The sequence below is a fragment of the Podarcis pityusensis genome, assembly GCF_964106645.2.
Source record: "Podarcis pityusensis genome assembly, chromosome: Z".
Lineage (NCBI taxonomy): Eukaryota > Metazoa > Chordata > Lepidosauria > Squamata > Lacertidae > Podarcis > Podarcis pityusensis.
Genome location: NC_138044.1, coordinates 2,770,824 through 2,793,058, shown reverse-complemented (window position 1 = coordinate 2,793,058; position 22,235 = coordinate 2,770,824). Strand labels below are relative to the sequence as shown.

At 47.0% G+C, this 22,235-nt stretch overlaps 1 protein-coding gene across 2 annotated transcripts in view; it reads left to right on the top strand.

Annotated features, from left to right (window-relative positions):
- MAN1B1 (mannosidase alpha class 1B member 1) overlaps positions 1–22,116 on the top strand; it is a 28,243-nt gene extending 6,127 nt beyond the window's left edge. For both annotated transcript variants that reach the window (XM_080990900.1, XM_080990901.1), the window contains exons 3-13: positions 382–509; positions 4,078–4,238; positions 4,648–4,757; positions 7,150–7,335; positions 8,423–8,571; positions 13,383–13,571; positions 14,329–14,519; positions 15,114–15,234; positions 16,139–16,336; positions 17,233–17,364; positions 18,175–22,116. In XM_080990900.1, coding sequence (XP_080847026.1) covers positions 382–509; positions 4,078–4,238; positions 4,648–4,757; positions 7,150–7,335; positions 8,423–8,571; positions 13,383–13,571; positions 14,329–14,519; positions 15,114–15,234; positions 16,139–16,336; positions 17,233–17,364; positions 18,175–18,378 — 1,769 coding nt within the window. In that variant the 3' untranslated portion in view covers positions 18,379–22,116. The remainder of the gene's footprint in view (positions 1–381; positions 510–4,077; positions 4,239–4,647; positions 4,758–7,149; positions 7,336–8,422; positions 8,572–13,382; positions 13,572–14,328; positions 14,520–15,113; positions 15,235–16,138; positions 16,337–17,232; positions 17,365–18,174) is intronic.
- Positions 22,117–22,235: the final 119 nt, after the last annotated feature.

Below are 22,235 nucleotides of genomic sequence, written 5' to 3'. Positions count from 1 at the left end.
TATGTTACATAAAACATGTTCAAGTTAGTGAGTACCCCCTCTGGACTGCCGGGCCCCAGCTGCACCTGCTGCCCTGTCATCAGCCCTGACTGCAATAATGAATGAATCGAAAGATCAAACCCAGTCTCAGCTCTTTGGGCTAATTTGTAAGGAAAAAAGAAATTATGCTAGTTCTTCTTGGTGGGTGATTTTTGTTGTGGGAGCAAGATACATTGGACAGGGCACAATGATTTGGTTTCCATGGTTTTGTTTATTGTTCTGGTAAGCCTGAAGCCAGCATGTAAACATGTTTAACTGGATGAGATCTTACCAGGAGTCTTGGACGTTCATTTCATTATGTTGCATCAGGTGGCATTCACTGCAGTTAATTTCTCTTTCCAGGTCTAACCAGCAGAGCTTCAGAGGAACAAAAGACTTATATGGAGGTCCCTGGGTTGAAGCCAGCAAATCAGGCGGTTCTTCCAATTCCACAAAATGCTGATGCCAATCAGGGGGATTTTTCACTTCAAGTAATTCTCTCCCCAATGTCTTTTTTGGAATTTAGAGGGTTGGGGGGTAGCAGCCTAACACACAGCAGGCACCCTCTGTATCTAAGCGTATGATATTATTTCATTATTTGGCTAATTGTGCTGTTTAAAATGTGTATTTTATATCAGACTTCCTTTAGTAATGCTCCCTTTTGAAAAGGTGAGTAAGAGGTGACATGATGAACATTTATAAAACGATGCATGGCATGGAGAAAGGGGATACAGAAAAGTTTAATTTCTCCCATACTGCTGGAACTCGTGGACATCTAGTGAAACTGAATGTTGGGAGATTGAGGAAGAGAAAATAAAGTACTTTTTCACGCAGCAAATGATGATGATGATGATGATGATGATAATAATAATAATAATAATAATAATAATTTATTATTTGTACCCTGCCCTTCTGGCTGGGTTTCCCCAGCCACTCGGGGCCGCTTCCAACAAAGACCAAAAATACACTAAAATGTCACACACTAAAAACTTCCCTGAACAGGGCTGCCTTCAGATGTCTTCTGAATGTCAGGTAGTTGTTCTTCTCTTTGACATCTGATGGGAGGGCGTTCCACAGGGTGGGCGCCACCACCGAGAAGGCCCTCTGCCTGGTTCCCTGTAGCTTTGCTTCTCACAATGAGGGAACCGCCAGAAGGCCCTCAGCGCTGGACCTCAGTGTCCGGGTAGAACGATGGGGGTGGAGACGCTCCTTCAGATATACTGGACCGAGGCCGTTTAGGACTTTAAAGGTCAGCTCCAGCACTTTGAATTGTGCTCAGAAACGTACTGGCAGCCAATGTAGGTCTTTCAAGACGGGTGTTATGTGGTCTCGGCGGCCGCTCCCAGTCATCAGTCCAGCTGCCGCATTCTGGATTAGTTGTAGTTTCTGGGTCTCCTTCAAAGGTAGCCCCACATAGAGTGCATTGCAGTAGACCAAGCAGGAGATAACTAGAGCATGCACCACTGGCAGTTAAACTTTGGAACTATCTCCCACAGGAGGAAGTGCTTCCCGCGAGCTTGGATGGATTAAAAAGAGGATTAGACAAATTCATGGAGGATAAGGCTATCATTAGCTACTAGCTGCAACAGCTAAGCTCTGCCTCCACAGTTGGATACAACAATTTTTCTAAATGCTGGTTGCTGCAAGCTACAAGGGTGGAGGTGACACGGCAGACGTTTACAAAATCATGCACAGATAGAGAGAAGTTTTTCTCCCTTTTCTCATGACACTAGAATTCGAGGGTCATCCAGTGAAGCAGTAATTCTTCTGAATACCAGTTGCTAGATGCCGCAGAAGGGGAGAGTTCTCTTGCGCCCAGATCCTGCATGTTGGTTTCCCTTTAGGTCACCTGCTTGGCCGCTGTAAGAACAGGATGCTGGACTAGATGGGCAATTGGCTTGATCCAGCGGGCTCTTCTTAGATTCTTATGAGTACCTAAAATACAACAACCCTACCACAAAGGAAAGGGACGCGGGTGGCACTGTGGGTTAAACCACAGAGCCTAGGACTTGCCGATCAGAAGGTCGGCGGTTTGAATCCCCGCATCGGGGTGAGCTCCTGTTGCTTGGTCCCTGCTTCTGCCCACCTAGCAGTTCGAAAGCATGTCAAAGTGCAAGTAGATAAATAGGTACCGCTCCGGCAGGAAGGTAAACAGCGTTTCCGTGCGCTGCTCTGGTTCGCCAGAAGCGGCTTAGTCTTGCTGGCCACATGACCCGGAAGCTGTACGCCGGCTCCCTAGGCCAGTAAAGCGAGATGAGCGCCGCAACCCCAGAGTCGGCCACGACTGGACCTAATGGTCAGGGGTCCCTTTACCTTTACCACAAAGGAAGAACAGGAGAGGGTGGCTTTCATTTGTGTTTTCTACCATTGCCTATCTTCTCAAGGCTGTCTGGAACACAACTTGATTAACCATTAATCTGAGGAAATGCCAGACTCGTGACTAGGCTTCTTTGCCAGCACCTTTCTCAGAAAGGAGACTGAGGTTTATGAAAGGCCCTGTATGATTGCTTCACATCTTTAATCTTTGACTCCCAGCCCAGGACTCCACCTTGTGTCTTTTGCAGGCTGCTGACGAAGTCTTGCATGCTTACCACTCATGTAAGCAAGACTCTTTGGGTGACAGCCCTGTCCCTCAAGCCCTGGGCCACTGGTGCGTCACCTGGTGTGGTCAGAGGTTGCTGCTGAAGGAAGCTCAGGTCCACTTGGGATACAACTTCTCTGGCAAAGTGGGCAAGAGAAGTGGTCTATGTCCTGAATTTTCCCTGTGTCTGAAGTTTGGCAGGATTGCTGGGGGGGGGGGGCAAGCACCCTATCCTGTCTCATTGGGTGGTGCAATTATGACTCTCTTTTGCTTTGGAGGCAGGGCTGTGCAAATGGCTTCATGCGCCATCCCTTTTCATAGGAGGCACATTCCATTTTCCAGTCTTGCCTGTATTTCCAGGCAAGGGGGACCCTGACAGAGCTTCAGATCCTTTTCATGGTAGTAGGTGGTGTTAATGGAGAAATCTGAGGGCTCCCTTGGACAAAAAACAAGGACACCAGCCAGGAATACCAGAGCAAAACAGCAGCCAGTAGGCTTGGTCTTTATAGAAGACTGTCACGACAGGACTCCCACCTGCCACAAGCTGGAACAAGATGGAAGCCCCGAACAAAACAGAACCCAAACTTTTATTAGCTGCTAATCCCCATGTTACACCCCCCCCAACTACATCACTAATACATCCCGGTTACATTATGAAAGGGGAGGTCTGGTGGCAGTAATCTGAGCATCCTGGACCCTGCCCCATGGTTCCCCTTGCCCTCCACCAAACACCCATCAAGTGTAACAAAAGAGATATTTACATTTCCCTGTTTCCCAGCCAAGTTAATCACACCCTTTTGTCTTCATCTGGGTTTGTTATTTCTGGAAAGGCTACCTGTCTGCTGAGTAGCTGAGCTCACGTTTCTATATGAATTTCTGAAGTTTTCCCAGTGAGCCAGTACATAGATACATTTATCAGTGAATTCTTACATCTGGTATTGTGCTGCAGAGGCCCTTTGAATAGAGAGGAAGAAACTGTGATGAAGTGTTTTGTGGGGACAAATCACAAAAGCCACAAAAGTTATTGTGCTGATTTTGGTAGTGGGCTGCATGTGCATGATATCTGCTGGAGGGGCAACCCCCCCCCCCAACCTATACATAAATTCCTGCAACAGTGGCATCACTATTACTGGCCTGTTTTCTTCTGACCTGATGAGAGAAGCCTCTCATCTTAAAGAAGCAAATGGAGGCTAGTAATGAGGCCAGGACTCAGTGTGGCTTCCTGTCCTGAGAAACTAGGAAATAGCTGGATTCAGTTCCCTGTCAACAGATGAAAGGGGAAGGGAAAGGTAGGGGCAGTTTTAGTTTATCCCAGCCCTGCAGATATGGTCACAGACATGGGCATAGAGCCAAGTCTCCCCTTACTTCCCTGCCAGTCTTGCCAAAGGTGACAAAGCAAGTGGCTTTTTACAGGTATGTGTAGGTGTGTATGGGAAGGTGGGAAGTCATTGTTTTCTTCCTCTGCTCCATTTCCTTAGAAACCTCCGAAGCAGCTTCCTTTCCGGCGGGGACCTCCTAACCTGCAGATCAGGCCACCATGGAGAGACTCGAGGTTGAACTTCCCAGATGAAGTAGCCAAGGAGGAGGGGGAAGCTGGCCAGGCTGGTAAAGAACAAAAAACGGAGAAGTCCGTCATCAGGTAGTTGGCTGGAGGAGCATTGCTTGGTTGCAAGAAAGTTATAACACACATTTCGACCCTTTAGGAGAGACAACCGCAGGAGCAGCAGGAATGGAGATGTGAAGCTAACATGGAAAACATCTAGTGACAGATGCCTGGGCTTCAGTTCAGCTGGGGGTTAAGTTCTGAGACTAAGGAGAAGCTACACGCTGGCACCACAGAGGACTTGGGAGTGTTCTGGGCATAAGGGGCAGTAAGGGAGAACCATTTACTTTTGTGCGGAGAAATCTGCACCCCCGGGAAAAGAGGAGCATCTATATTTGGGTATGCAGCACCCCAATCCTTGACTGAGCCTTTGTTGTGCATCTTTCTGACGTTGCTGTGACAGCAGAACCCAGACAGTTTTCCTTGAATAGTTCTCTTTTTGCAGCTGGAGAGGAGCAGTTATTGAGCCGGACCAGGGCACAGAACCTCCTTCCAACAAAATAAAGGAACCAGACAGGCCCTTGCCTGTGGAATCCGAAGATACTAAAGAGCCAGGTACAGAGTCAAGGGGAACCCCCATCTCTGGTGAGGTCAAAGCTTATTCCTGCCATGCGGGCAGTTGCTGGTTACTGCTACACAAAACAGACAGGTCTGATACAGACATGTCTGTTGGGTACAGAGACTGTTGGGGAAATATCCAGGTTCAAGCCTGATACCCTGGGATGCTTGGAACGGCCAATAGAATCCAGATGCCAGTCATCAGTAAAATAGGATGTTTATTTAGGTGTTGCAGGGCCGATGCATCACAGTCTCATCCAGCAAGTAGTATGAGGGGCGGCACACCAAATATGAAAAAAGCACAAGCATATATACAGTTACAAACAAAGGGTCAGGTCTGTCCATATATGGCAATAACTTCCACCTGCTAACTTCTATCGGCTTCTACAAGAGATGGCAACAGGCTTCTAACTTCCTTATCTCTTCTCCTACAACAGTTTATAGTAACAAGTGTGGTGTAGTGGTTCAGAGCGGTGGACTCGTAATCTGGTGAACCGGGTTCGTGTCTCCGCTCCTCCACATGCAGCTGCTGGGTGACCTTGGCCTAGTCACACTGAAGTCTCTCAGCCCCGCTCACCTCACAGAGTGTTTGTTGTAGGGGAGGAAGGGAAAGGAGAATGTTAGCTGCTTTGAGACTCCTTCGGGTAGTGATAAAGCGGGATATCAAATCCAAACCACTCTTCTTCTTCAAGTTCCTGCTTATGTGCTACTTTGTTCTTCTCTCACGGTTCTGTTGTGAACACAGCCTTCACATTCCAACCTTCACTAGCTCAGTCCTTCTCAAACACTTTTCAATTTCCATTCTTTAATTTATCTGACATATTAGTGAAGATGTGGGCCCAAGCTTTCTTCCTGCCATTTCCCCTTTGTTTCAGACAGTATGGCTGCATGTAACATTCAAATGTTGTTTATTTTAACCTTTTTTAACGCTCATGGTGCTGTGGGTTAAACCACAGAGCCTAGGACTGGCCGATCAGAAGGTCGGCGGTTCGAATCCCCGCGACGGGGTGAGCTCCCGTTGCTCGGTCCTTGCTCCTGCCAACCTAGCAGTTCGAAAGCACATCAAAGTGCAAGTAGATAAATAGGTACCGCTCCGGCGGGAAGGTAAACGGTGTTTCCGTGTGCTGCTCTGGTTCGCCAGAAGCGGCTTAGTCATGCTGGCCACATGACCCAGAAGCTGTATACCGGCTCCCTCAGCCAATAAAGCAAGATGAGCGCCGCAACCCCAGAGTCGGCCACGACTGGACCTAATGGTCAGGGGTCCCTTTACCTTTATGGTTTTGTTTTAGCCGTGGTTTGTTGGAACAAACTAGGATCAGTCTTGTGGATAAACAAAGCAACCATGCCTAATTTTGCCTAATGCTGATTTCACTTTTCTAATGGCTCTTGCCTCACATCTCTGGCCATGTGAGCGTCTGGGGAGGGGTGCTGGAAAAAAACCAGGTTCATGCCAGTACATTGCATTCAAAAAGTAATGGGAAATCATGGCTGCACAAGCCATTGTTTGTAAGCCAACTTCAGTCCATGGTTTCACATTCTGAATTGTTAATTTCCCCTCCCCCCCCCAAAAAATATCAAACTTATTAGTCACTTGTCACCTGACGGTCTCCAAACAACTTACACTAAAAATAAATAAATACACACACAACAATAAGGTTAATAAGAATATGCAAATATAGATTGTTATATGGATGAAAATATATTGTTATAATAGGTTAAGATATAGAGTAAAGATAAATGAAAGAGGGTAAGGATTTGCTGAAAGGATTTTGTAAACGGGAATACAAAAAGGGGAGGTGTGAGGAAGTCAAGGAAATAAGTAAATGAGCCTAAAGATATTGAAAAATGGATTTTTTCTTTTTAAATTTTTTTTCTTTTTTTCTTTTTAAGCCATTTGTTTTTTTGTATTTTGTATTTTCCTTTTTCTCTTTTAGGTCCTTGTTTTTTTTTGGTATTATCTTAGGTTCTTGTTTTATTGGTATTATCCTTGTTATCTTTTTTCTTTTTCTGTTTATGTGTAATCTTTGGTTTAATTTTCTTAATTTTTTTAAACCTATGTTTATTGTAAAATTCTAATAAATATTTTATTAAAAAAAAACAATAAGGGAAGGGGGGAAATAAGGGGATTGTATAATTTATTAATATATTGTCTGACGAAACACTTATGAAAAAGCAAAAAAATTAAATTGCCTTATAAATAATAACAGTGTTAACTATACGATTAACTAATAAGTTTGATAAATGGGGGAAAGATGGTTTGGTAGTTGACTAGAGTAGGCGAATCATGCAATGTCAGAGGGGGCCCTTGCCTAAACAGAATCCAGAGAGCTGGTCCCAGCAGCTAAGTTCCTGTGTCCTACAGCTGAGTTCTTTTGCTTTCTGATTTTAGTACCTCTCAATGAGCGCCAGATGGCAGTGATAGAAGCATTCCGCCACGCTTGGAAAGGCTACAAGGAGTTTGCCTGGGGCCACGACGAGCTGAAGCCCATCTCTAAGTCATTCAGCGAATGGTTTGGCCTTGGCCTAACACTCATTGATGCCCTGGACACCATGTGGATCATGGGCTTGAAAGAAGGTCTGCCCCGTTTCTCCCATGCCAGCTTTTTCACCTGGCCTCGTTTACTTGATTTATTTTACCAAATGTCTATACCACTTCATCGTAGCAGAACCTCTTGAGTGGTTTATGGGAAGTGTTGAAATCACCAGTAAGACAATTAAAAGCAAATAATGAAAAGCATTTATAAAAGCAAAGTCAGTAAACAAAAAGAAGAGATTTAAAACATGCCTGCTTTTATGTGTCTTCATAGGCTTGCTCAAACAAAAATGTTTTAAGCAGAAAAAATACAGTGAAGGCACTTGCCTGATGCCAATAGACAGGTATTGCTGTGCCAGAAGAATGATTTATTGCAGCTGCAGAACAGGTATAACGTGGCATCTGCAACAGTGGCAGATCTGCAGATCAGAGTGGTCAAATGGGCACATGCGGAGCAAGGCAATGCCCTCCTTTCCATTGTTTTCTCTTGCTCCGCCAGTGTTATCTGAGGAGCAAGAACCTTTCTTCCAGAGCTGGCACATTACCTTGAATACTAGCACACTTTGCTGTAGCTGCAGAAGATTTTCTTTTTTGTCTTTTGTTTGGGGGAGGGGATTTAGTTTGGGCCCCCAGCCCCAGGTTGACCATGTCTGCTGTGGAGAGCATCACCTGCCCCCTACCCCCACCCACTTCCACAGGCATGAATGGTAGAGAGCTATATTGGGCAGGGGCCATAGCTGCCGCGGAGCACACTCTGCAGATGCAGAAGGCACTGGCATCATCTCCAGTTAAAAGGGTCCAGGTGACAAGTGATGGCAAATACACTTTTCTGCATGAAAAGCTGGACAGCTGTTGCCAGTTAGAGTAGGCAGCACTGGATTAGATGGACCCATTTCCTAAATGGGCATAAAGGCAGCTTCTCCTGCTCCTAGGCCAACAAAGCAAACCTGTGTTCAGCAGCTTGGGAGGCTGCTCTTTTACCTGGCATCCAGGTGGGCAGGAGCCACTCCCAGATGTGGCCTTAAGAATGAGGGAGGGGGATTTCCCGAGTCTTCCCTTCCCCAGCAGCCCAGAATACCTTGGTGCAGGGTTTCCGTTGACAATCTCTTGACTCCCTTCCCCAATGCAGAGTTCAAAGAAGCAAGGAAGTGGGTTGCCACTGACCTCAACTTCAACAAGAATGTGGACGTCAACCTATTTGAGAGCGCCATTCGGATCCTTGGGGGCCTGTTGAGCACTTACCACCTCACGGGGGACAACCTCTTCCTAGAAAAAGCTGTAAGTAGCCCTGCGATCTTGCAGTCCGACAACAACCAACGTCCCCCACCCCACCGCTGCCGCCGCCAAATTCCCACAATAATGTCTGAACGTTTCTGGCACTCTTGAGAAAGTAGCAGCCCTGTGGAACTGAAAACTGAGGGAAGCCAGTTTAAAACCAGTGTCTGCTTACAGTGGCTAATTGGATGTTTTCCATACCCACCTCTGCCACCTTGTCATGAGTCCCATAGAGAAATTGTAGAGAGAGCGGTCAGACCAGGAGAGGGTTGGGGTGTTGGAGGAGCTGCCTGCTGGTGACCCTGGGGAGACAGGCTGTGCCTGGGCCTTGAGAGGCTGGAATCCAATCTTGGGGAGGGTCCTGGTGGTGTAGCCTCCCAGCACTCTGCTCTGTCCCCTTCCCGCGTCACCTGGAATTGCTACGTCCACTCCACAACCCCCAGCTCCAGTGCCAGTCTCACCTCTGATCCTGACACCTTTGCTGCACCACCAGAGTCCACTCCAGCTCATCCTCTTAGGAGAGGTTAGGCACTCATCAGGAAGAAAGGGTATTCAAGGAAGACTGGAAAACGTTAATTGAATATATGAAGAATCATTGTAAACAAATTCAAACATTAGCAGGATTAGAGTAAATTTCAGCAATATAAATTACATTGAGATAAAATGGAGAAAATAGGATACAGAGTAAATAGAATATGAAACAGCAAGTGAAAGTTAAAAGGAGCCATGGAAAGCGGGGAAGGGAAGTCAATGTTTAATGTATTGTATTTGGTGTATGTTAATGGGGAAAAAACGTAACAATGAAAATCCCACATAACGGGACCCAGGTTGTGTTTGTGCTTGTCTTCATTTGCTTAGCCAGACACAGCACCTGTTGTTTCTTTGAACCCTGTTTTGTACCACACTGATTTGAGCATTGAAGATGTTGGCAGAGACTGCACTCCGAGTTCGAGTTCTCAATCCAGTGAGAGCCAGGAGGACACTTGCTGATAAAGGGCTCTGCAAATCCAAGGATTGGGGAAACCCTTTTGTGTGCGGTGGATGTCATGAGGGAGACCCTCAAGGGCAGCCTCCCCCAACCTGGTGCCCTCCAGATGTTGTGGACTGAAACGGCCAGTGGTCAGGCACGATGGGAGCTGCAGTCCAATACCTGAGTCTGGGGAATACTGCTTTGCCTGTTCTCCTCTCAGTGACACTTCAGAGCAGTCCACCCGTGGCAGATCTAGCTGTCAAGCAAATGATGAGCATTAGTGGCATTCTGTTTGATTGCTGAGCTTGAATGCAGCAAACCACTTAGCTTTTTTGATATCCCTGAAAGAGTTGTTGATTTTGCTTCTTGAATGGCTACCTTCTCCCCCTACTCCCCCTGCCCCGCTCTATGTTTAAAGGCAAGCTGTGTTTGAAACTGAGGGAAATGTCAAAAGCCCTTGGTAACATTGCGTAATATAGCGGGGGTGTGGGTCTGTTCTAAAATGTCAGGCATGAGCCCTTAGGCCCTTCTGAAGTAGCTCTTTGGACCCCAGCACGTCAGTACTGGCTTTGGCAGCCCCAGAATGCCCCTGCCCCCTTCAGAAAACAGGCTTCGTGATGGAGGGCCTGACCTCTAAGGCTGGCTAGCTCAGTAGTTCTGAAATGGCATGACAGGGATTGTGGGGGATTCTCCAGGGCAAGACAGGAGATGGTAGATAGCTTTCCATGAAAGGCAGCGAGCACATAGCCGCTGACCGCATTATAGAATTGTAGAGTTGGAAGAGACCCCTAGGGTCATCTAGCCAACCCCCTGCAATGCAGGAATCTCATCTAAAGCATCCATGAAAGATGGCCATCCGACCTCCTTGAAAGCCATTGGTTCGAGTCCTACTCTCCAGATCAGGAAAAAACAAGCTTGTTCCCTCTTCCATGTGACAGCTCTTAATATATTTGAAGATGATTGTCATACCTCCTCTCAGTCTCCTATTTTCCAGGCTAAACCTACCCAGCTCCTTCAACTGTTCCTCATAAGGTTTGGTTTCCAGACCCTTGATCATCTTGGTTGCCCTCCTCTGCACATGTTCCAGCTTGTCAACATCCTCCTTAAATTTGGTGCCCAGAACTGGACACAGTATTCGAGGTGTGGTCTGACCAAGGCAGAATGGAGTGGGACTAGTACTTCCCTTCATCTGAACACTACCTCTGTTGATGCAGCCTAGAATCGTGATGGCTTCTTTTGCTGCTGCATCATGCTGTTGACTCACATTAAATTTATGATCCCTAGGTCATTTTCACGTGTACTGCTAGCAAGCCAGGTGTCCCGTCTTATATTAGTGCAGCTTGTTCTTCCTGCCTAAGTGCAGAACCTTTCATTTGTCTTTATTAAAATTCACTTTGTTAGTTTGGGCCCAGTTCTCCAATCTGTTACAAGGTCATTTGAATCACAATCCTGTATTCTGCAGAATTAGCTACCCCTCCCAGCTTGGTGTCATCTGCAGATTTGATTAGCATCCCCTCAATTCCTTAGTCCTGGTCATTGTTAATAAAGACACTGAACAACAATGAGCCCAGGACAGAACCCTGCAGCACCCTTCCTGTCCATGTTCTTCAGGATGACGAGGAAGCACTAATGAGAACTCTTTGGATTCAGTCAGTCAACCAGATACAAATTCACCTCACAGTTCCCTCATTCAACCCACATTTTATCAGCATGCTCGCAAGAATATCATGGGGAACTTTGTCAACACTCTTACTGAAATCAAGATACACCATGTCCACAGTGTTCCTCTGATCCATCAAGCTTGTGACTCTCATCAAATAAATGTGATTCATCTAGCATGACTTGTTTTGAGAAACCCATGCAAAATCTTAGTAATCACAGCATCCTTTTCTACATGCTCACAGACCAACTGTTGAATTATCTGTTATAGGACCTTTCCTGGTATCATTGTCAAGCTCACCGGTCGGTAGTTTTGTTGATGTTTAGTCGTGCCCGACTCTTCGTGACCCCATGGACCAGAGCACACCAGGCACTCCTGTCTTCCACTGCCTCCCGCAGTTTTGTCAAACTCATGCTGGTAGCTTCAAGAACACTGTCCAGTCATCTCGTCCTCTGTCGTCCCCTTCTCCTGGTGCCCTCCATCTTTCCCAACATCAGGGTCTTTTCTAGGGAGTCTTCTCTTCTCATGAGGTGGCCAAAGTATTGGAGCCTCAGCTTCAGGATCTGTCCTTCCAGTGAGCACTCAGGGCTGATTTCCTTCAGAATGGATAGGTTTGATCTTCTTGGTCTGTAGTTACCTAGGTCTTATTTCCCCCCATTTTTGAAGATGGAGACATTTGCCTTCCTCCACTCTGTAGGGACCTCACCTGTTCTCCAAGATTTCTCAAAGATCATAAACAAAGGCTCTGAATTTACATCCGCAATCTCCTTTAGTTCCCTTGGGTGCAACTCATCAGGCCTTGGAGATTTGAAATCAATTAAAGTACCTAGGTGTTCCCTTACTACCTCTTTTCCTATCTTGGGCTGCAGCTCTCTACTTGTATCATTTATTCTGTTATCACCAGGTTGGGCATCACTTTCCTTTTGGGTGAAGACAGAGGCAAAGTAGGTACTGAGTAGTTCCGCCTTCTCTTTGTCACCCAGTAGCATTTCTCCGCCTTCCCTACGTAGAGGACCTACAATTTGCTTGTTTTCCTCTGGCTTCAGACATAGCAGAATAAACATTAATCATCATCATCATCATCATCATCATCATCATCTCTCTCACAAGCCTGAGCTCATTCTGAGCTTTAGCCAGCCTGACCTTCACCCTGCAACTGTTGGCTACTCTTGTTTACCCCTCCTTTGTGATTGCCCAATTCTTCCATTTCTTAACTCTCAGCTCATCTGTAAGCTCCTTGTGCAACCACACTGCTTTCCTTAGATGCCTCCCACTTTTCTTTCTTGTTGGTATTGTCTGTATTTGGGCCTTCAATATTTCTCCATTTAGAAACTCCTATCCATGTTGGTCTCCCTTCTCTTTGAGTATTTCTGACCATGGGATCTCACCCAGTAGCTCCTTCAGCTTTTCGAAACTGGTCTTCTTAAAGTCCAGAGTGCATGTCCAACTACACTCAACTTTCCCTTGCCTCTGTATCATGAAACCCAAGAGGACATGATCACTTCCTCCCAAGTTTCCCAGTACTTCCACTTTGTTGATCAGTTCCTTCCTGTTGGTGAGGACCGGGTCTAGAACAGATGATCCCTTTGTTGCTTCTTCCACCTTCTGGGAAATGAAATTGTCAGTGAGGCAATGGAGGAATTTGTTGAACCTTTCATTTGTGGCAGAATTTGAGTTCCAACAGATATCAGGGAAGTTGAAGTCTCCCATGACTACTATCTCTCTCTAGTTCTGTATTGCATTAGGTGCCTTCCTTGTGAGGTGTGACAGTGAGGTCCAGTGGGCCTGGCTGATGACAGCCCTATTAACTGAATGCATGACTGGAAATATTCCCCTTTGGTACATACAGCAAACCAACTCAGGTGGCTTGTAGAATAGCAAGTTAGAACCTGCACAAGGCAAACAAACTCAATGACGCACTCGGATCCAGGTGGCAATCCCAAGTCCAATAGCAACATGGCAATGCCTTGCAAGACTGATTTAGCTGCCAATTTAGCTTATTCCTGCGTTGCATGGGGTTGGGCTAGATGACCCTTTGGGACCCTTCCAACCCTACAGTTCTGTGATTCATCAAAGTGGTTTTTGCTCACGGTGAATAATAAAATGATATTGGCTGTTCTCTCTCCTCCTTCTGTCTCTTCCCCCACCCCACCCTGCCAATATCACATATTCTCGACTGTTCAGAAAGATATTGGGAGCAGGCTCATGCCCGCCTTCAACACCCCATCTAAGATTCCATTTTCGGATGTCAACATTGGTCGGGGCACAGCGCATCCTCCACGCTGGACATCGGATAGCACCGTAGCAGAGGTGACCAGCATCCAGCTGGAGTTCAGGGAGCTTTCGCGCCTTACTGGGGAAGAGAAATTTCAGGTATAGCTGTTGGTGAGCTCTTCTCTCCTTCCTTTCCTGATGGCATGCAGAGGGGGACCGTTGGCCATCTAGTCCCACCCCCTTCCATCTCTTGCCAGAAAACAGGAATGTCAATCCATGCCCTCCTGACTTTTGCAGGCCAGAAGTGGGAATAAATAGCTTCTGGGACATATATCATTCCTGCGCTATATAGACCCGGGCACTTAAGCTAAGACACCCAGAATGGAACAGGTGGGAGGGAGGGGTTGGAGAGACAATTGTCTGATATGATCCCAACGATTCCAAACCACCCCCAGTATTTCCAGTAACCAATGCAGCAGGATTTAAGGTTCTATTAAAATGCAGTGTAAAGTAGTTTCTCTTTTGGCAGGGTAATAGTTACTGTTTATGCCAGGAAAATAAATGAGCATGGAGAACAAGCTTGTCCATGCCTATTAGCCCAGCTAGCAAATGCAGGCCTTCTTGTTTAGATCTGGTATACCTCTAACTATTGGATTCTGAGAACGGGCAACCGGAGGCAACTGTTGCCTAGGAAGTCTTGCGGCCACTGAGAGAGAGGCACCTGGCTGGCCACTATTGGAAGCAAGGTGCTGGGCTGCATGGATACTTGGCCTGGTGCAGCAAGGCTGTTCTTGCATTTTCGCTTGTCTCTGAGAAATCAAAATTTGAAATTCAGTCCATCTGTTTTTGTACTTTTCCCTGGGGGGGGGGGGGTTGTGTAAGCGTACAAATGAGTCTCCCTTGTTTGTACATGTAGAAAGCAGTGGATGGGGTGATGAAACATGTCCACACCCTTGCTGGCAAGAACGACGGCTTGGTGCCTATGTTCATCAACACCAACAGTGGGCAGTTTACCCACTTGGGGGTCTATACTCTTGGAGCCCGAGCAGACAGCTACTATGAGTACCTGCTCAAGCAATGGATCCAGGGAGGGAAGAAAGAAAATGAGTAAGTCCTTTTTACTTTCCCCCATCGCCTCCTTTCTTTTTTTTAAACTCTAGATTACATTGAACCTTGCTGGAAGTGGGGAATAGGTGGGCATCAAGGGAAGATCTGTGCCCTCCGTATGGAGGCAGACTATTGAGTGACCTGGATGGAAATGCAACAGCATGTTGGAAATCTGTCCACTGCCCCAGGCATTTCATAATCCTCCTAAACCAGACTTCCCTAGCCTAGTGCCCTTTGGATGCTTTGGACTACAGCTCCCATCATCCCCAGCCAGCATGACTGTATGATGCTAGAGCTGGTAGTAGTGTAGCTGGGGCTGATGGGAGTTGTAGTCCAAAGCATCTGGAAGGGTGCCAGTTTGCATAAGGCTGTCTTAAACTAATTTTTTCCCCTGTTCTGAAAAAGCCATTTTGCTCTATGACCTGTGACAGTTCATTCACAAATTGACACACACAAGGTAAATGTGAATGTCACACAGGCTGGAAGAGTGAAAGAGTTCTGGGTGGTATCTTGTCTGCCTCTGCTGACAGCAGCCACAGTGCTTAAAAAACCAAGCCCTCCTGATGTGTGTGTGTGTGTGTTTATAATTGTCAGGCTTTTGGAAGATTACGTGAAGGGTGTCGAGGGGGTGAAGATGCACCTTCTCCGGAAATCGCAACCAAGGAGACTGACTTTTGTTGGTGAACTTGCTCATGGCCGCTTCAGCGCTAAAATGGTGGGCTTGCTTTCCACGGCTGGGAGAGCTATTTGTTAACATTGTTTTCTCTTGACCGCTCTGTTCTGTAAAGAGGTCCGATTCCTTTTTCCATTTTGCTCCTCCCTGGACCACCAGACTTCACCCGTTTTTATCTGTAAGGGTGTCCTGGTCTTTGACTTTGTAAAAGGCTTGCACCTCTCCTCCTTTTTCATGAAGGTTAGGCAGCAATCCTGTACATCCTTTCTTGACTGTGATCTCCACTGAATACAATGGGATACAGTTCTGAGTGTATGTGGACTGCTAGCCAAATTTTTTCTTTCTATTCCCCAAACAAAATCTTAATTCCACTGGATAAAACGAGCTGAATTTGTCAATGCACTACCACATTTTGGTGGGTGCCCTCTTAGTGTTGTAGATCTGTCCTTTTTCTGGGCTCTGGGGCACCTCACAAACTTTTCACCGGTTGATTCAAGGAGTAGCTCCCATGAAAACGGTTGGGCTTTTACTCCTCAGTCGTCCATTGCACAGCCACAGGGAACTGCCGGCTGTGTCCTAGGGTACAATCTTCAGCTCATGTCTGGCAGCATTCTTCCTCTTCCCTCCCTATCCTCGTTTCATTCTGGGTTGTCTCTATTAAGATCATAAGCCTTTATTTTTAATTTCTACCCCCAAGTGCACTGTCAGGAAAGCAGTATACATAGTAAAAAAAAAACCCACCTTGAAATGCAGGGACCCGGTCGACCTGTCCGTTACCCCATCCAAGTGGAGCACGAGCCCAAGAACCCTTTTCAACACCCTCTGGTTCTGTATCAGAGCTCCTTGCAGATAGAGTGCCAGAGAAGTCTCCCCGCCCCAGCATAGACTTTGAAAACTCATAGAGAGATTTGGTTCTTCCTTAACTCTTGCCATGTTTCCTGAGCAGGATCACCTGGTCTGCTTCTTGCCCGGAGCCCTGGCTCTTGGTGCCCACAATGGGCTCCCCGCGGACCACATGGCCTTGGCAGTGGAGTTGGCAGAAACCTGCTACCAGATGTATGCGCAAGTGGAGACGGGCCTGAGCCCAGAGATTGTCCACTTCAACATGCATGCACAAAAGGACCGGAAGGATGTGGAGATAAAGGTGAGCAACTCAGCAGGTGCGGGGTGTTCCACCTGTCCTTCTTACAACTGTATTACTCCGATATTGGGGGGGTTTTTTGGGGGGGGTGTCTAAAACTGAGAGGTTCTGCTTTATTAAAGACCATCTAGAGAGAAGATACAGTGGACGCTCGGGTTGCAAACGTGATCTGTGTGGGAGGCGCATTCGCAACCTGCAGTGTTCACAACAGCAGTGCCGCGTCTGCGCATGCACAGGTTGCGATTCGGTGCTTCTGCGCATGCGCCGAAACCCCAAAGTAACCTGTTCTGGTACTTCCAGGTTCAGCGCCATGCGCAACCCGAAAACACGCAACCTAAAGCGCCTGTAACCCGAGGGATGCCTGTACATGAGACAGTGGCGGAGTGTCATGCTCCAGCACTGGGGGGGGGGGGGAGAGCAGGCGGGGGCGAGGCTGGCGTGCGTCCTGGGGGCGTGGCACACTGCCTGTAAGGGGGGGGCAGCCGTGATGGCACCCCACCGGGATCACGCTGCCGGGGGCGGTGCGCTCTCCACGCACTCCTCTTCCTCTGCCAGTGACATGAGAGTCCCAGTTTGTAGCTTTGGGTCTCTTAGCAACTGTGCAACTTCATGGTAAGTACCAGTGAGAGGACCTTTGGAAGACTACTAGCTTTTGTGTGCTACAAGCACCTATTAGGGATGTATACTCTGGCATGCATATATACATTTTAAAAACGGATGTGCTCAGTGGGTATATTGCAAACATTTTGGATCAAGAAAAGTAAGGATTATGGTAAAATGGAGGAAGGAGAGGCCAGTACACACACACACATACACACACCCCTCAGGGCTGAGGGATATGGGGCTACAAAGGGCCTCTTTCTTCTTCTATAATTCTTTATTTGTTTCCCCTACCCCAGGCAGCGGACAGGCACAATCTTCTGCGCCCTGAGACAGTGGAGAGCCTTTTCTACCTGTATCGATTCACTGGTGATAAGAAGTACCAGGATTGGGGCTGGGAGATACTGCAGAGCTTCAATAAATACACACGGGTAAAGCAGATCTCTGGGGTGCGCTTTGGAAGCTCTTGGGCAGCCTTGGTCCATATCTTCACATGATGCACAGCTGATTTGTGGAATTTGCTGCCACAAAATGTGAAGGCTTTGAGCTTAATTAACTTTAGAGGGGGTGTGTGTGTGCATGAGAAATCCAGTGGCTATTAGTCCTAGTGGCTAAATGAAGCCTCCATGTTCAGAAGCAGCATAGCTCTGAAGACCACTTGCTGAGGAGCAACAGCAGGGGAAACCCGTTGTCTTTATGCCCTGCTTGAGGACTTTACCTAGAGGCAACTGGCTGACCCCTGTTGGAAGCAAGTGGCTGGCCTTGGTGTGTTCTTTGGTATGATCCAGTAGGGATGCTCTTAAGGTGCTTGTTTTTAAAGATTATCATCTCACTTTTCCAGCTTGTGTTAGCTGTCCAGGCCAGCCTCTGCCAACCTGGTGTCCTTCAGACGTTTTGGGCTGCGACTCCCATCAGCCTCCAGCACAATGAGTTGTAGTTTGGAACACCTGGAGGACACCAGGTTGAAGAAGGCTGGCTTAGAACATTCAAGGCAGTCATATGCATGACACCAGGCAATGCAGGAAAGACGACATTCTTGGAGGCTGCCCTCCTGTGCACAACCCTCCCCCACTTTTCCTCATGACGTAGAAAACATGGGATTTGGAAACCTAACGTGGAGGGGGTGGGGGATGGCTGGTGCAGATGTGTGTGTCATTACACTTGCCAAGCAATAACCAAATGGCTCTAGGCAGGGAGCAGTCCCATGCTCAGGTTTGTTTTCTTGGGATCCTTCTGCCCAGGTCCCCACTGGTGGCTACACGTCCATCAACAACGTCCAGAGCACCAGCAACCCGGAGCCAAGAGACAAGATGGAAAGCTTTTTCCTCGGGGAAACACTCAAGTATCTTTTCTTGCTCTTCTCTGACGATGTGGACTTGATAAACCTCGATAAGTATGTCTTCAACACAGAAGCTCACCCTCTTCCGATTTGGCCATCAGCATAAAATGAAAGATGAGGCACCAACCATTCCCGGTCTTGATCGTGTCCCAGCTTGTTGGGGCCTGAAGGGAGGTGTGCAGAGTTTTGTGGGTTCATTTTTTTGCTGGCAGCACGTCAGAAAGGTTTACGGAAGGGAAGCTCCAGACATACACCCCCTCCCCCCACCACACTACCCTTGCGTCTTATCTCTCCGTCCACAAAGACTTGGTTGGGCAAGCAATGAAGTGCAATGCTGAATCCTGCCTGGAGCACGAGACATTTGAGAGGAGAAACAGGGATCACATTTATTTGACCTGGTGAGATCCACCAAGCCTTAGATTTCGTATTGGTGTCCGAATGAACGTCCTGGTGAGAGGAGACTCATTTGGGAACGCCAAGCTGCTCTCACTTTACAGCATCGTTCCACTGTATGAGCCTGTGCCATGTCTGTATGGTAGAGGGAACAGAAAGAGAGAGGCATCCTCATCCCAGATTTAGAATCCTTGTTGCTGGTGCAGTTTGCTGATTTTCCACTTACATTCCAAGCCAGAGGGCTCTACCGCTGGCCACACACAAAAAAGCTGACCCTTTTTAGCAGTGTTACCAGTGGCGACATCTTCATGGCACTCTGAATAATCTTGTGATGCTCGTACCGTTGTGAACTGTGGGGCAGTTTAAGTGCAGAGGCTGCTGGTTTGGGTGGAGGGTTGTGTACACTTCTAGGTGTGTCACTCTATATATTTCTTAACTTATCTGCATAAATGCAGGAAGACAATGTGAAAAAGAAATTTTACATTCTAAAAAAAAAGGGTTATCTGTGCAGAAGTTTATATATGTATAGTTAATGTTTCAGCTCAGGTATTCCAACTGAAAGCTGCTTCCTGAAGCTCCAGGAGTCCTGAATAAATGTGTGAGGTCGTTGCCATTTCCTCCCGTGGATTGGAACCCATGCCTGAAATAAGCAGGCTTGCTGTTCTTTCCTTCGCTGTGTGCTGGCTCAGCTGGGCCTATGCTGGAAAAGAGGGTTCTTGTTTGGGGTACACAGCTAGGAAGCAGTTGCTTCCAGGGTCCAGTTTCTATGGTGAAGTCAAAGAGAATGGTAATGATTGTGACTGTTAGGAAATGGGTTAGCACAGAGGGTGTATTGATTTGTATTGATTGAAACAGTAGGCTTGATAAGAAAATGCTGTGGTGGCTTTTTAAATACAGGTCAAGGAGTAAACCTAATGTATTAAGTGCAAATGTATTAAATAACCTAATGGGGTTTTGAGGTCTTGAAAGCTCTTGCTAAGGGGAAAGCTTAGTTTGAGGCAGTAGGGGGCTCTTTGGCAGTATTCTGGCTCTGATGCTCCTGCTTCCTGTTCTTCGTCTTGCTGGCCACCTCCAGGGTTAGCTCAGGGTGGTGAAGGGCCTTGTGCAATAACCTGAGTTTGGGTCAACTAAGGAGCGGGGGCATTTCTCCTTTTCCTGGGTCTGTTGCATGTGCTACCCTTTCATTTGCCCTTCCTATGGCTTCATGTGGAATTCAGGGTATATGTTTCGGAAATGTCTGTAGTTCTCTTTTTTTCTTTTTGCTTATGCTTGCACAGCACCACCTCTCCCTTATAGTTTGTTAGCCATTATTTCTTCCATCTCCTCCTGCTTCCACTGAATCCCAGACTCCAGAAGAGGAATCCCAGATTGGAGGGGTGGAGAGGGTGCTGGAGACCATCCTCTCTAGTTTGGGGGCTGACCAGTCACCCAGCAATTTTCATTGCCTGCCGTGGAATTCCCAGCCTCTGTTGCTTCTTGCTTTTCTCAGTAGTACGTTCTGTCAGGACTGTCTTGTAACCGCTTAGTCGCTGTTTTTGAGCTGGAACAAATTATTTAAATATCAAGGGTAACAAATTAGTGGGAAGATGCCCTGTGGCTTCCACATCAGAATGAATAAGAGAGCAGAGCTTGGACTGGCACGAGAATTTCCTGCAATGAATTATGTTCTTGGTAGATCCTACTTGTCTTTTATTTTTTAGAATTGTGACAGAATTTCAGAGTGTATTTTGCGAGCTGTATCAAATCTGGCACATATGGTGTTGGTGGTGGACTCTCTTTGCCCAGAACAAGAGCTGAACAACAACAACTTGTCATAAGACTTTCCAATCAAAAAGCAAGTTTTCAGAGACTGAGATTTGGGTGCTGACTTAATAGCTGGAGCAGCGCAGTGGACAAGACCCTGCGGGTGGTGATCCAGTTCAAGTCTCACCACTGCTAGGTATAGTCTCAGCCTCAAGCTTCCCTGCAAAAGTGCATGGATTGCAGCAGCCCTACCTTGCAGGATGGTGGTTAGGCTCTCAGAGATAAAAAGTGCAATATAATTGCTAAGGATTAATAATTCCAAATTTTGCTGCTGTAACCATGGATTTTCAGAGGAAGGCACTGGATGCCAGTTGTTTTACACGAAGCCTGTCTTCCCTGTTGTAGGGCAGTGTCTCCTGAGTGGCAGCAGAAAAGCGGTCACAAGCCACATGACCCTGCCTGCCCTGGGCAGTACTGGAACATTCGTCCGAGAAAGATTTATGTGTGCGTGTTTGTGTGTGTCATTTAGAAGACTGTGGTGTTCCTGTTCCCCACTCTCCTCACCCAAGTGCACCCTGGAATTTAAAAGCCATACTCTAAAGCTGAACAGTTGCCCCATCTTGGGAAGGCCAACGCTTAAACTTTGCACTGGGGCCTTCTACACCCAAGGGTAAAGGGGGGATGAGTGGGTGTGTAGGAGCTGGAGGCGAGTGCTTTCCCTAGGAAGGAGGCAGAAGCTGGTAGACAGGTGATGATGTATCCCTTGGTAACATGCAGCTAGCCAGGCACAAGGTGGAGTCTTTTTGGCACTGAGCAACCTACCGTGCCGGAACACGCTCTCCAACTCCTGGGCCCCCACCCAGAGGCTAACAGCAGAACAAATGAGATGCACCTGCAGAATGTGGCTTTTGTTGGTGCAGAATCCTGAATTCTCACTCCCCTCACATGCAGGATATTCACAGCTCCCCACAAAAGCCAAATCCTCTTCATTCTCTCTTCTTTCAAAGCACTTCCAAAAAAGAAAAACAACAACCTGTATGGTCATTTTTCTTGCTCTGCAGTGCCACAGGTCTGCAGACATTCCGTGTTTAATCTTCCATGGTTATGTGTAGGCAGGTGGGTTATGGGTACAGTGTTGTGAATAGGAACATGTCTTACTGTGAAATGCTGCCTATGAAGATTGCCAGTTCTTTCTCCAATGTCTTAAAGGAGGGGAACAGGAGTTTCCCATCCTCTTCCTCCGAGCAACAGAAACAACAACCAGGAGTCTAGTTGGCAACTTGCTGCAAACTGATAGGAAGCGAAGGCCAGATCTTCCAACCACCAAACCTCATGCCTAGATGCTGAGTTGCTGCTGCGTTTACTCCTCCGTTTGGTACAGGACCTGCAGGGTGGAGGAGCTTCCAAGACTTAGCCTATTCCCTTTCCCCATGCAGCTGCTCTAAAGCTGACTGCCTTCCTTCTCTTCCCCTGCCAAAGAAGAAAAAAGAACGAAGCCTTGCTGTGTTTGTTATCTGGTCCACCATATTTGTTACATAGATGAGCCCATCCCATTGTGAATGTGCAAATGATTTTTGGTGTACTTCACCTTTTTAAGAGGTGGAAGAAATATATCTTAAATAAGATTTAAATAAAAAATCCCATTGTATTTAGTCAAGCTAATCCACAGAATTCTATTCCACTTTAATAAACTTGTAATTTATTTTGAGACGCTGTTTTTTTCTGTGTTCTGGTTTACTGCTTATGCATCCTCACATCCTCCGGGCTGCTCAGCTCCTGACTTTGCTTGATCTTGCACTGAACTAAATGGGGTATGGGTGCCACATT